At 36.7% G+C, this 15,121-nt stretch overlaps 1 protein-coding gene across 1 annotated transcript in view; it reads right to left on the minus strand.

The window, feature by feature from the left end:
• Positions 1 to 15,121, minus strand: part of ift172 (intraflagellar transport 172) — a 57,476-nt gene that overhangs the window by 22,025 nt on the left and 20,330 nt on the right. The window contains exons 16-25 of the mRNA XM_030128011.1: positions 14,851 to 15,018; positions 14,312 to 14,448; positions 12,535 to 12,642; positions 10,599 to 10,683; positions 9,438 to 9,530; positions 9,218 to 9,295; positions 7,535 to 7,783; positions 5,042 to 5,120; positions 4,738 to 4,858; positions 3,323 to 3,467 (exon numbers count right to left, since the gene is read on the minus strand). Coding sequence (XP_029983871.1) covers positions 3,323 to 3,467; positions 4,738 to 4,858; positions 5,042 to 5,120; positions 7,535 to 7,783; positions 9,218 to 9,295; positions 9,438 to 9,530; positions 10,599 to 10,683; positions 12,535 to 12,642; positions 14,312 to 14,448; positions 14,851 to 15,018 — 1,263 coding nt within the window. The remainder of the gene's footprint in view (positions 1 to 3,322; positions 3,468 to 4,737; positions 4,859 to 5,041; positions 5,121 to 7,534; positions 7,784 to 9,217; positions 9,296 to 9,437; positions 9,531 to 10,598; positions 10,684 to 12,534; positions 12,643 to 14,311; positions 14,449 to 14,850; positions 15,019 to 15,121) is intronic.

Below are 15,121 nucleotides of genomic sequence, written 5' to 3' on the forward strand. Positions count from 1 at the left end.
TCAGAGGCTGGCAGTCTGTGGAGGCCGTTTGGCTCAGCTGAGCTCATCAGAATAAGGACGGCACACGGCGCTGAACCATCTCCGCTTTGTCACTATTCTTTGTATACATGCCTGAGTTTTACCTCTCTCTTTTTGCCTTTAAACAGTTTTTTATTTTTGGTAGATCTGTTGTTACCATTCAATGGCCAACCGCCCTTGAGCAAAGAACCTTCACTCCATGGATGTTGTGCTCTGACTGTTGCGATACAGGAAACAGATTTATGCAGACCTTGTACTGAAAAACACTTGAAGCTTCAGTAGGCAGGATTTTATTCTATGATGTCATTGGGAAAAATGTTAATACTAAGTTTCCAGCACACTGTAATTCAATAGCGCTGAGAGGAAATCAGACCACCTGCCCTCTCTTGTGCCTCAACGGTAACAGCCTCTTTTCCGTTACAATGTGACTTTACTCTTTCATAACTGCATGAAACAGAATTGCGTAATCAAACCAATCGGCATGAATATTACAACCACTGATGAGTGAAGTGGTCATAATACTGACTGTCATCTGGATACATCAAATTCCAACTACATATTTTTACTTGCATTTTCACTTTGTGCTTAAAAACTCTAAATATTGTAAGAAAGTTTTTATGCATGGGGTAGGTGGAAAGGTCAGTGCACCAATAAAAGGTAAATGTGCATAAATGCAATGGCAAAAGATTTAACCAATAGTTTTATGTCTGCATATCTGGGCCAAGAGGAAAATTAATCTGATGCTTCATTTAATACAAGAATCTAAATGACCATATTACATTGAAAACAGCAATGAATATCCACCATGCATGAAGAGCTGCAGAAACAGATGTTGGACAAAGCTTCTACAAAATTGTGAAACAGTTAAAAACAAAATTACATAATTCAGACCATCGGTTTGATTCATTTCAGTTTGGGAAGTAACAGTTGCACTCCTTAACCAACATCTCAGGCTATGTTATTGTATGAAATACTAGTTTTAATGAGCGCACTAAACCATGATAATGATGATGAACCAGGTGTTAAATTCCTATAAGAGTATTTCCTTTTGGTGAATTTCTGCAAATTCTGCAAAATTTGGACAACATTTGGAAGGAAACCCATGTCACCTGTCAGTGAGTGGTCTATAATAGACAGGAAGTGAACATTTAGTCCTCAAAGTTGATGTGTGTCCAGCAAAACAGACAAAATGAGGATCTGAGTAACTTTGATATGGGCCAAATTATGTTGGCCAGACGACTGTCAGAGCATCCCCACAGCTGAAGTTCTTACTGGGTGTTCCTGATCTGCAGTGGCAGGTACCAAGGATGGACACCCAGATCTAAATCCAGTCTAGCTTCAACCAAATGTTCACTTACTGTCCAACATAGTATATGTTTGATACATCATTTATAAGATAAATATAAAAGCTACACACAGCCAGAAAAAAGAAAAGAACACAATATGATTTTATGTTGTACTATTTTTGGAAAATTGAGTTAACCCCTAAAGACCCAAACAGCCGACAGCGACCAAACGCATCTACTGATATAAAATGTTTGATACCTGTTGAACCACTAATCCTATCGACATATAATAATTGGCGTAAAATTCAGTTTGTCATCAGATATGACCTATTTGGATGTTCAGAGGTTCCGTAGCAAACATGGAAACACTGTCATCTTCTACAACATTGATTCACCAGTAAAACCTATAGAGTCGGATCAATGACAGTGGGTGGAAATGCTTGATTTATGTTCAGTTAATGATATATTTTACTGAAAAAGTCACTTTTTCTTCAGTGTTCTCTGTTTTGATATAATAACCTTTGAATTTACTCTGAGCTTTAATGACCATCTACATGCTCAACTGAAAAATGCAAAATACAAAGGATAATATTATAAGAAATAGCGATAAATCACTTAAGAAAGGTTAATTTGGGAACTGTCACAAAAGTAGCACTGGTTCTTTATGGGATAAAAAAAAAAAACACAAACTGATTAACTGACTATGGCAGCAGTAAACCAGCAACTCCTGCATTCTGTGATGTAAAATTACTGTTTTCTTAAAGGTGTCTTGTGGCTGTGACGAGAGCAATGTAACGGCTTCAGTTCTATGTCCAATAGGGCTGTGCGGCTGCAAGGTAAAATATCCTAAATGTAGCAGACACTTATTTTAAGCTGTGTGATCTCCACCTAATGCATTCCAGATAAAACTTTTAAAAACTTGACCGTTCATATATACTCACACTAAAAGACGACTGCTCGAAACTTCTATGAATCAACTGGTTATGGTTATGTGTGTGTCATGAGAGGCTGCATTTATTACTGAGAGATGCGCTGATATTTTGTATTGCCGTTGGCAAAATGTCATTGCCATCTTCATCCCTCTGGCCATAAATATCTAACTGACCCGCATGATGCTCAGGCAGGTACAACAAGCCAAATGTACCAGCTTTTAGCCTGCGGAGTGCAGTATTTTTATGAACTAAAATACATAATGAAAGCCAGCGAGTCCAGCCAGGGAGTGCTTACAATGAGTGGTCCTTATTGTGTTAGAGTGTAGGTGGAAAAACTGTTGAGTACAGTACACCAACGTAAGAAAATTGACAGTTTTCACACCATGTACATTTGCTTATCAACTGTAACTGAAAAAGAGAGAACAGTGCAGAGAATCTCATCTGAGCAGCTTTTTCTTATTTATTTCATTGATTTCAAAAGAGAGATTTTTTTTTACCTTTTGGTTATACAAAATAAAGATTTGTGCCACCAAAAAAAAACATGTGTTGTTCTTACTTTAAGGGTCACTGCAACTACACTGTGCTGCAAGTAGTAAGAATAACCATAATAATACTCATATAATAAATACTGTATTGTAACATCTCTGAGCCAGTTATAGTTTATTTGAGCCTTAGCCTTATTGTTAATATTTGGAAATTATTTGTAGTTTATTTCATGCTCTTCTCACATTTACAATTTCCATTTTTGACATTTCACTTTTAATTTGAAGTTGTAAATTGACACTGAGAAAAAGAAACACAAATCTGTTACTCCTCAGATCTGAATGAATCATAAAGATGATCTATTATGATCTCAGAAACAGACAATTTTGCTGAAAAGTGAGGAATCTGGAAAGAGATTTTAATATTGATTGACTTTGGGTCATCACTGTAGAAACCCCAAATAATAAGTAGTTCATTGACTCTTTTCTCACATTATTAATTAATTCCTCAGCTGATGAGTGACTGCTGTTCCTTCTGTAGTTTCATCCCTCCTGTTTTTTGGCAATCTACACAACGTGGAATTTCCAGATTGCTTCCCCTCACCTCATAGTCTTGCATGGAGGCATAGTACTGAGCGATCTTCACGTAGTATTTTCCTGCTGACGAATCGTCCTGTAACTCCAGGATGTGGACGGCTTTCTTCCACTGCCGAGCTGCGATGGCTGCTTCGATGGCTTTAACGGAGCAGCTGGAAGGGGACAGTGAAGGAACGAAGGACTGAGCAGTGCTTTTTTACAGAGCGTTTCATAAAACAAGACAATTAAACAAAGCAGGATGAGATGCAGAGAGTAAATCATATAACACAAAAGGAACTGCAGACAGTAAAAAAAAATACCAATTGAGTTTTTGATTTAAGTTAAACACACACTATGTATTTCCTCTCCATCAAAACAATAGCAGATGAGACCACTAATCATGTGTTGTAGATCAGTCACTTCCATTAGTATCTTCTACAGGTCAATCAACAGGAGATTTTTTTAAAGGTTAATAAAATAACAATAGTGTCCAACAGGAAAAACCTGATAGGTGATTAATCAAATAATTTCAGCGGCCCACAAAAAAAGAGAACAGAACAACCCTGTTGGAAATGTATATATATTTTTTATTTTATTAGAAACTAGATAATTGTTGAACTGATCTAAACCAAAGTAACAAATACCAGTAAGCAATGATTAAATCTGGACCTGAATATCAAAATAAAATCTAGACTAAACTAAAGAGTAGTGGACAAAAGTTTTAGCACTGACTCAAATGGATGTTTTGCACAAATTTGATTTATTACCCAAAAAAGCTTTCAACACTTGGAAATACTCAGAATTGTTCTTCAGTTTACCTCAGAAACATGTGGAAAAACTTGCTCCAAATTTCACAGATACAGTTGTTTTCTTGTTCAGAACCCGTTTAGCTTCCTTTACCTGTGTGTTTTAGACTTAGACAGTGGAGTAGAGTAGAGTATGAGGCAAAACTTCACCTGGCTGTTTGATATTTATATACTATTGTCACGTTGGAAACCATGGACTTTTTCTTGCCCTTTTTGTTTCTTTTTCTTTTGGCAGAACACACTAAAGTGTTGAGTTAATAAGCCATTAAAATAAAAGCCTTATGATATGTTTGACATAAAAAATTTGGCTTTGCTCACAAATTCATGCTGTCGTATCAAGTGACTCATAAATGTTTACCACTTAATTAACAACCTAATTATAAGTCATTATATGCATTGTCTTATTTAAGGGGTACCAAAAAAGGATTTAGGTGCTGATTATGTGTCTTTGTTATTTCTGGGGCATTATTCTAATCATTCTTAAAATGATCTAATCTCCCTGTTCTGTACTTGGTGTTGATTTAAAGCAGTGCTGGCCGTCTCTGTTGGATTGTTTTTTGTGTGCAATCGCTGCTCCTCTCCATCTGTCCAAATTTCCTTTGTCTCTCCATTTCTCTCTCTTCCCTTCACCACGTACCCTGCTTCAATGAAGTGGTTGATGGCGGCGTCCATCTGTTTCTGCTGGATGAGGTAGTCTCCCCAGGCCTCCTCCAGTTTCACCACCTCAGCAGGGAACGCGATGCGAGCCAGTTCCACCGCTACAGGAAACCGTGAGAAGAAACTTTTAACGCCAGTCATGTCAACTTTTTACCAACATGTGACTAGATCAGCTAGTTGTCAGAAATTATACTAAATGGCTGGTAATTTAGTTCCCAAAATCACACGAACATTAAAGTTTGAATAAAGTCCCCTGCAGATAGTCAACCATGGTTTTGATTTACCTTTCCTGAAAGCACCGCCTTTGCAGTAGCACTCCAAAGCCCTCTGGTTGTTCCTAATCTGCTCATACAGATCTCCTGCCTGTTCAGATCAAACAGAAATGCAGAAATTCAGTTTTGCACAACATTCAATGGAAAAAAATTACATGACAGAAAAAAGTGCAAATATAGAAATAACGGTCTTTTTCTAGTCTGTCTGTACTGTATAGTATACTTTAAAACTGAGAAGAAAGTTTGCAGATTGTATTGTGGTTCTAAATATTGTTATATAATCATCTAGTCAGATCCACCACCCCTAGTATTTCTCATATAAATAAAATTATATTGAATGTAGATTCTCTTTGCTGCCTCAAAGTGTCCACTGTTTTACACACATTCTTTCAGTTTTGTTTTTGGTCTCCAAAAAAAGCAGTCATGGAGCATATCTGTATTTTTAGGTGCTGCCGTTCTATTTACCTCATAAGAAGCAAACAAGCAAATTCATCTGTCTGTGGTTTGTTGTCAGGGAGATGGAGCACAATGGGGTTTTAGCTACGAGTGGTCAGAGACTGGCAGCACAATTACAACAAGGAAACCCTTTCACATTGTTCACATTTTAATTTGAGATATTGTGTTGTTTAAGATTTGACATTTTTTTCAGATTTATTTAGCATCTCATGCCCCATCCACACTCATGCACATAATTTATTGTTTTGTTTCTTCTCTACATTTTGGGCCTCTCACCCAGATGTAAACGCCATTATATACCAAAAAAACAGAGATTGTTTATCCGTGTGGAAAACAATGTAGTCATACCCCATTTTATCAATGTCTCTCATTGCTTTGAATAATGAACCCGCTCCTGAAACATGAAATCTAAATGTATAAATCAGTGTATGACCTGCAGTAGACCGAGGTCAGCACAGATACCTTTGGGAGACGGATAGGACCGGTGTTATGGACAAATCCACATCATGTAAAGAATACACTTCAACAACCCCAACCATGACATAGTTAAGGTAACTCGATTTTAGAACTTGTTCCTGTTCAGCTTCATGACAGATTAAAGTTTCTGTGTCTGCAATGTCCAGTATTATCCACAGTGTTTGTACACTTGTGTAGTCATTTTTGTGTTGTCTTGTGGACAGGCATATTTTGTAAAATGCTGGTCATGTAGACAGAAGAAAGAAAATATCTGTTTAGACAAATATCTGTGTTTGTGTGGAGAGGACATAGATAATGCATCACCTTCTTCCCTCCTTTTTACTGTTTTAATCTTCAGTCTCACTATACCTCTTAGCAGAATAACAGTCTAGAAAAACTGTTTAGCTGAAATAGTGGCAACAATGTGTATATCCTGTAGTCTGAATGCAATTTAAATTACTAAATTCAGAGGAAAACCACCAGATCTTGGCAAGACCTTGAAAATACTCTGGATGCTGAAAGGAAAACCAAGAGTTCCAGTTCAGTGGAGAGACTCATCCATGTAGACCTTCAAACCGTCAAACAACTAAAACTGATGAAACGCTCCGCCATCAGTATTCACTCTCAAGCCTTTTCCCACCTGTTACATAAACACAGATGGCTGGAAGAGAGGAATTGAGATCTCAGACAAACAGCTACGGAGAAATAACAGACAGATGGAGGCTGACAGAGTGTAAAAATAAAATTTAAAAAAACAAAAAAACAAAGAGAACTGTTGTTCCACTGTTGATATGTCTCCTCTCCTTGCATCTGTTAGGAGATAAAGCAAGCTGGGAAGGGCTCAAATGAAGACAGAGGTAAAAAGACGGAGAAACGTTATAGACAATGCCAATTTGGCATCACACTCGGTTGCTTGTTGTTGCCTTTTATTACCTGTGTTTGTTGTTTGTTACTGCTTATTGTTTGGCTAAAAATGTATTAAATTGGTCACATTTGATGGAGAAGTAAGGAGATGGAGATGGGGGAAAAAGATAAAAAGGCGGCGCCACCTGGATAGATTTATATTTGAACAAACTACAGTAGTGGAAAAAAAAGCTTTCGGACACCTTTAAAATTTTACGTTTTACACAATCTCAAAAATTATCATGAAATATTTCCAAAAAAGTCTTTTTTTATGTTTCCAAAAATGTTAACAAGACAAAATAACAAAACTAAATTTTTCATAGTTTCAACATGTCATGTCCTGGATGTGCTTCATTATTTTGCTGAAACATCCTTTTGACATCGACAGAACTGAGCATGTGCAGAAGGGAACATGTGGGTTTGAGGAATGGAACAATACTTGGCAGAGTTCAGTGACTTCAGAGTGATTCTTAATGTAATATATCACAAATGCATGGGGTATCCAAAAACTTTTTTTCACTACTGTAACAAACTACACAAACTACAATTTAAGTTAAGCAACAACTGACACAAAGGGCGGTATCCTGTCCCAGCATGCAACACAACATGATGTATCTTCACATTCTCTATATCTATAGGATGTAACACATACATAAATACAGCCAAATATAATAGGAGAAGCCCACTCACTCTTTCATAAAACTCTCCCTTGATGAGACTGGAGGCGATGCGATTAACGGTGTCGCTGTTGTTGGTGATCTCCATCCGGCTGATGGCCAGACGGGCGGCTTTAGCTGGGAGCCCCGCCCTCAGGTACAGGTTGACGGCCCCCTGGAAGTCTCCCTCATTCTCCTTCACCTCTCCTGCCTTCTCATCCTGACCCGTCTCCGTCAACCACTGGTAGTAGTTTCCACGGAGGATTTCCAGCTCCGGGTGGCCCTGAGGTTACATTGAAAGCAATGGGGTAGAGTGGGTTTTTCAGACACAGAGTAAAATTCTGCTTTAATTGTTTTAACCCATAAAGACCCAGTGCTAATTCTGTGGCACTTCCCAAATGAATTTTTGTCTCTATTTAATCTTTCTTCAGTGATTTATCACCATTTATTATAATATTATCCTCTGTATTTTGCATGTTTCACTGTAAATCATGTATTTTCCTATATTTAATTCCCTATATTTAATTTAGATGTTCATGAAAACTCACAGTAAATTCAAAGGTTATATTATTAAAACAGAGGAAAAATGAAGAAAAAGAGGTCTTTTCACAAAAATATATCATTAACTGAACGTAAATCAAGTGTGTCCATCCACTGTCATTGATCCAGCTCCATGGGTTTTACTGATGAATCAATGTTGTAGAAGATGTCGATGTTTCCACATTCACTACGGAGCCTCTGAACGTCCAAATGGGTCATATCTGATGACCATGAAAAGATGACAAACTGCATTTTACGCCAATTATTTACATGTATTGATAGGATTAGTGGATCAACAGGTATTAAACATTTTAGATTAGTGATGCTTTTGGTTGCCAGTGGATGTTTGGGTCTTTATGGGTTAATATAAAGTTTCACTAAAGAGCAGAAGCTCATAAAGACATCTTGAGATGACAATGGCTGTTTTCCTCATAAGACTGGAAAAATTAACCTGTTATGTTATGATGAGCTTTATTATCTCTCAGATAATTAAATAATGAACATATTACTGCATGTCATCATAAAAATATGACAAGATAAAACAAAACTATTATCCTGTTAATACAAGAAAACATACATTGTCATGATGAAAAAAAAGTTTTATCTCAAGATCAACTTCAATCAGATGTGTCCACCATCTTTGCATCAATTATTCATGTATTTCTCTAACATATAAGTAACCTATATTACTATTAACATTAGATTACTGACCTTTAGTTTGCCTTTGATTTTTGGCCAGTAAAATCTAAACATTTCATCTTCAAATCCAAGTGAAGAACTGTGTCAAATTAGAGGAAATTCCCTCAACGTGTTCCTGAGATACCTCATTCACTATAATCGACAGACATGAGGTCACAGTTACCGTGACCTTTAAACTTTGACCACCAAAATCTTTTCAGTTGATGCTTGAGTCCAAGTGAATGTTTGTTACACAGTTCCTCAGACATGGCATTTTAAACATACTGAGGACAGACGGACAGATGAGCCATGAACACATCTACGGTTGGACTTGGAACCAGTATTAAAAAAACAGACTGAAAGCACTGCCACAATTGGCTTCCACATTAAACAAAGAGTGGATCACAGACTTCAAGACAGAGAAGACTATGTGTGTGGTGATAGACAACAAGAAACAAATTATACTTAGATAAAAAACCAAAAATTTTAGCTTTTGTACCTTAGCTTCGGCCACAGCAATGCAGTCGTCCCACATGTGGAGCTCCTGGTACATTTCAATCGCCTCATCAATGGCGTTCTGCAAAAACACAAAAAAACAGAAATTAATTGAATCAGATGACTTAGCGCTGCACATTTTGTAGAAATGATGGCCAAGATTTCAGCTCGTGCAAAAAAATCAAAGGTCTGTTTGTGTTGAAAATACAGTGATTTTCTCTGACCTGTTCCATGTAGTGCATCTCAGCCAGTTTGAAGTTTTTATCCAGCATGGCCACATGGGCTTGGACCTGGTAAAACTCTGTCCCATCTCCTCCCTGTTTAGAAAAAATACATGGGATTGAATCAGGTACATTTTAATCAATGATCACACATATGCAGTGATCATGTAAAGTTACTGTTAGATTACAATTTTTGTCTATTACCTCTGAAATGAACAATTTCAACCACAATCATTTTCATATAATAGTAGTTTTGCTGTTTTGTGGTATGGGTGCCTTCCATTTTCCACTATAGTAATTATTAAACTTTAAATGAAATGTTATTCAATTAATTTCAGTGCGGCTGAGTTAAAGTGCCCCTATCTAAAGCTGCTTAATATTCGTAGATAACACTGATAAGTATTACTCTCTAAAGCAGGGGTGTCAAACTCTTGTTAGTTCACAAGCCACATACAGCCCAACATGATCTGAAGTGGGCCAGACCAGTAAAATAACAGCAGTGAAAAAAGTAAAATTACATTATGAAATGCTTACATATACAGACAAGCCTTCAAAAAATATGACTAACATGAACAACCATGAACAACTTGAAATTTCTTAAGAAAAACAGATACAATTTTAACAATATTATGCCTCAGTTTATCATTTACACATGTCTATTACAACTTACAGACCACAGTGGATCTACAAATACAGAAAACATTTAGTAACAGACAGAATATTGTTAAAAGTGCACTTAATTTGCTTAAGACATTTCATGTTCATATTTGTTCAGGTTATTCAGATTTTTTGTGAAATGATAGTTTGTAAGGGTAAATATTTTCATGTAACTTGACTTGTTTTTACACTAATTCAGGAGAAAAATTAGAGTTGTCATTATTTCTAGGTTGTTATGATAGTGTTTTGCTGGTCTGACCAACTTGAGATCAAATTGGTCTATATGTGGAACCTGAACTAAAATGATTTTGACACCCTTGATTGTTAATATCTTCAGTGTAATGTTTGCATTTCACAAATTCATCCCACGAGCCGGATTGGACCCTTTGGTGGGCCAGTTTTAGCCTACGGGCCATATGTTTGGCAACCCTGCTCTAAAGTACTTCACATTTTCACAACATTTCTGTTCACAGTAGAAAGGTAAAGATGTGCTGATCTGAAACACACCATTTCCTTTGACACTTTGTCAGCAATCTGGTTTGTTTGGTGGAGAAAGCGAAGGGTTGAGACGTCGCCCAATGCAGCAAAACACCTAAGAAAAAGAAAAAGACAAAGAAAAAGAAAAGAAAAAGAAGAAAAACACAATGAGCAAAAACAAGTGAGAGAATAATAGCATCATAAAGACACGAGTAAAAAACATTTTCAGCACGGTGAAGGTAGAATTTAATACTGTCTGGCCACAGCTCTGGATAAAACAGCTCACTTAATGAAGTGAGATAAATTAGAGCTTTTGTCTAATTAGCCTTTAGATATGCTGCAGTCTGAGGGCGCAGAAATGAAAAGGCACAGCCTAGCATTTGGCCAATTTATTACCAACTTTCTCTGAACAGTTGCATCAGATTAATGAACAAGTCATGAAAGAAAAAGCGTTGAAAAACTTCTTCTGTCTGACTCTTTCCTGCTTCCCTCCCTCATTAACATCACTTCCCTCACTCATTAACATTATCCACTCCAGACAAAACCGTTTCTTCCCCTGATTTTGTGATTTATGCAAATCAGACCAACGCCTAACGAACAGCATATGCATTATTAATGACAGAGAATTCAGATTTACAAAGTTTCTCACAACACAGAAAAATAAAGATGGAGAAATGGGGGAAGATTTTGATGATGCAGAAAACTGTCTTTGGATGATAACTGAAGTCAGAGGACAAGGTCAGGCAGGGACTCAACCACCTGCTGAGAGTCTGATCTATAGCACATGTGTGTCCGAGTGTGCGTCTGTTTATTCCAACTGAGCGAAGCTGACATCTCCCACAGTCCCACTCGCAAATACATTTGAGTCACAAGGAAGATGGATAAACAACACAATGAGAAACAGATGATGATATTGTGTGGAAGATTTTTCAGTCTTCAGTACTGTTCTACCTTTTTGACACCAGTTTCCCATTTTACAAAAAAAAAAAAAAAAAAAAAAGACAAAACACACATTATCAGAAAAATCTTCATGTTTATACTTGTTAAGTGTTTATAGCTCATTTGCAGTTTTGTAATAAAATTTGATGCTGCATTACAGACAAGGGGCTAGGCTATAAAAAAAGAGCAACAAATGTCACAATGTCATTTTATGTTGCAATAAATAAAGTAAAAGTTGACTTTTGAGTAAAAGCTGAAGAAACCAGACAGTTAAATTATTTGTAAAAGAAATAAAAATGAGACAAAATGATACAAAATAGAAATGACAACCACATGAAAAAGACTTAACTTTCTAATATGATTTAACTTTGTAGAAGTCAGCATATGGCATCTACAATCTGAGATCTTATTCAACATGATGCTAACAACATAAAGCTGGGAAATTAACTTCTCTATGGTCAGAAAATGAAAAGCATATTTTTACGCTTATGTTACAGAAAATTAGAGGTAGAACGCTCAAAAACAGAACCAGAATATGCAGAGGAAAGAATTAAGCAAAACAGCAAACCATTGAAACATTTTGCACTTTATTCCATAATCTTGGTGGTCATAGCTGTTGATGACCAGTAAAAACAGAATATTTTCATAGGCGTGGACAGATGGGGTCAGTGAAAATCTGAGGGTGGCACATCGAATCACTCCTGCTTGTGGTGTGTACTCATGATTTATCCATTTGTTTATTGGGTTTTGCATTAATGTATTGATTGAAGACAACTGTATAACATGAAAATCTATATTACATTATGATAAACAAGTATATGATGAAAAATACCATTATGAATTTCTTTCCCAGACCTAACTTATACTGATGAGATTCACAGATTAAATACTGCCATTTGGTATGGAATGATATCAGACAACACTGGGCATGTTTTAGTTTTAAGTAAATCAGTCAGTGCAGTAAAAGCAATAGGATTTGTTCACCGGTCCTCCATATGTGTGTGTATATGTGTGTCATGCTGCTGACCTTTCTGCAATGTGCAGCTGGTGAGCCTCCAGAGCCAGTTTGCTGAGCGTCTTCCACATGGCTTCAGTCTCTGGTGACATCTCCAAAGTCTCCAGGAATGCTGTGGCTCTGTAAACACACATGCACACAGATATAGAGCTGTGTCAGACAACGAGAAAAGCCTGTGGGATAAGATATAACAGACATCAGCAGGTATTCTGATTAATAATTAATATTGTACACATTCTTTGGTGCATAAAGAAATCAGAAACATGAAAATCCAGATTATAACATTCTGTCTTTTTTGTTGCTTTTTGTGCTTTGCCAAATCAATAAAAACACATTTGTGTCAAATGTGTTAAACAAAACTTTCAATCACTAATGCATTTTATCAACAATTACCTTCATTAATGTGTCTATTGTTGACTATATACTATGTTAGTTCTGTTGTACATAATCACAAACAAGCCACACAGAAAAAAGTGTTGTTCTCACACGGATTTTTTAATTATGTTTGACTAAACGAATAAATTCAGACAATTCAGCTCAGCATGCTGAGAGATGAATTAGCTTATAGCGGTGAATAGAGCAGCCTGTCATCTCTTGATTAGCAGGAAAATGAAATGGGATTATCCGTGCAAAAAACAATTAACTAAACTACTCTTGCTTTTAAGACAGACAAAGATGCTTTGTCAAACATATCGTTGCCTGAGAAAAAAATCCCTAAAAATAACTGGTCTTATGAAATAAAACAAATATAATTGACCTTTTTAGAATACGATCACCCCAATTGCCATTTTGTTTGTCTAATAAACGGGAGATAACAACATAAATCACATAAAACTAAAGTATTTTTACGTCTTATATTTGTGGAGGCGAGTTTAAGAACTGCAGGTACAAGTCGAGATATTTCTGGTTAAATGTGATTAAATGTATCAGCTGCTGCATCATTTCATGCTTCAGGAGAGCAGCAGTGTGGAGGTCTTGAAATCACTAAACAGATTATATCTCCCAGCTGGCCTGGGAACACTGAGGAAACTCTCGAGAAGAGTTGAAGGAAGCTGCTGGATAAAAGGACATCTGGCCTGTTTAGCTCACCCTGCTGCCGCTGCCAGTCTGACCCACAGAAGCAGCATGTTCACTGAAGGATGTCACAGTGTTCAACTCTACAGTAACTCAATGGAATCTGTCACATTATCAGACATTAACAGACTAATGCACAGGACGCCGTACCACAACCAAAACACAGATTTAAGAAGCATTAAAGTCTGCAAATCTTAGATGTTTACAAAGACTGAGACAAATAAAATCCTCATGGAACCCTTTCTCCAACACACTGGATTCAGTTACATGTCAGTGTTGTCACATCTAGTTTACATAGAAAACATTTTTGTCAATAATCACTTGCAGCTTTTTTACAAGAATGAAATGACATAAAATGAATTTGTCATTTAGCACATGAATGAAACTGTGAGCTGTTGTGTTGAGTTACCTCTTAGTGAAATGTTGTGTCGCTAAGTTCAATCACAGTTTTGAATATTTATGACTTTTAATGTGAAAGGTAATAAGAGAAGTGATAGATCTTCAACATGCAGCTACTTTGGGTATCGATTTTAAAGGACAGGAAGCTAGGAGCAGAAATTAAATACTCTGCATTTGGATGTTTTGTACATTTCTTTAAAAGATACACCAGCAATTTGCAACAATTCTGTACAAAAACACATGGGAGAGTTTGGGCTGTGCTTGTTTTCCAGAGTTTAACTCCATTATTTCTTCAAGTATTTCCATCTAAACTTACCTTTCATAGTCGCCATCATCAATAGCGGTGCCGAACTCAATGAGGCCTTCATCCAGAGTGTATGTCACCGTGTTGACACCTTCTGTCACGATCACATCTGTCTTTCCATCAGCTCTTTCAAGATCTACAATGTCTCCCTGATTGAAAAAAAAAGATGTGAAACATATTTAAACTGTAAAAATAAAGGTAGATGATATTATTAGACAGTACAGCAGTCAGTTTGAATGAGAAATCTCCAACCACATGCAAAAAGGTGACTGAAACACATAACCTGAGCATATTTGTTCATTAGCTATTTTTTATTTAACAAAAAATTTAAAAAGCATAATTTCCTACCACTACACTTGCAGAAACTGCTCTTACTGGTTTTCATTTGTAGCATTAACTGCAATGATGATTCCACAAACAAGTTTTTAAAGCTTACGGGAAGTAAAAGCGAATAAAAGTTTTGGTACAGAAACCACTAAATGGACTTAAAAGCCCTTCAATAATGTACAGACTGTATCAAATCCACACATAAATACTGAGCTAAGTCTTACCTTGACTGGGAACATGGTGATGCTCTCTGGGCTGTCTATACTGTACCATATACAGAGGTTCCCCCTGTTTTGGGCGACCACCACATCACTGCCGGGAACCCACTGGACGTAGGAGCAGAAACTCAGCAGTGTGGTTTTCACAGAGGTCTCTATGTCGTACAGATGGAGCTGAGGAAGAAGAGGAGCAACAGATTCACAGAAATCCTTACTCATACTGTCTCAGGGTCATTTATCTGTAATGGAACATGAAAAGATCTCACTGATCTCTTTT

Source organism: Sphaeramia orbicularis, chromosome 24, assembly GCF_902148855.1.
Source record: "Sphaeramia orbicularis chromosome 24, fSphaOr1.1, whole genome shotgun sequence".
Taxonomy (NCBI): Eukaryota; Metazoa; Chordata; class Actinopteri; order Kurtiformes; family Apogonidae; genus Sphaeramia; species Sphaeramia orbicularis.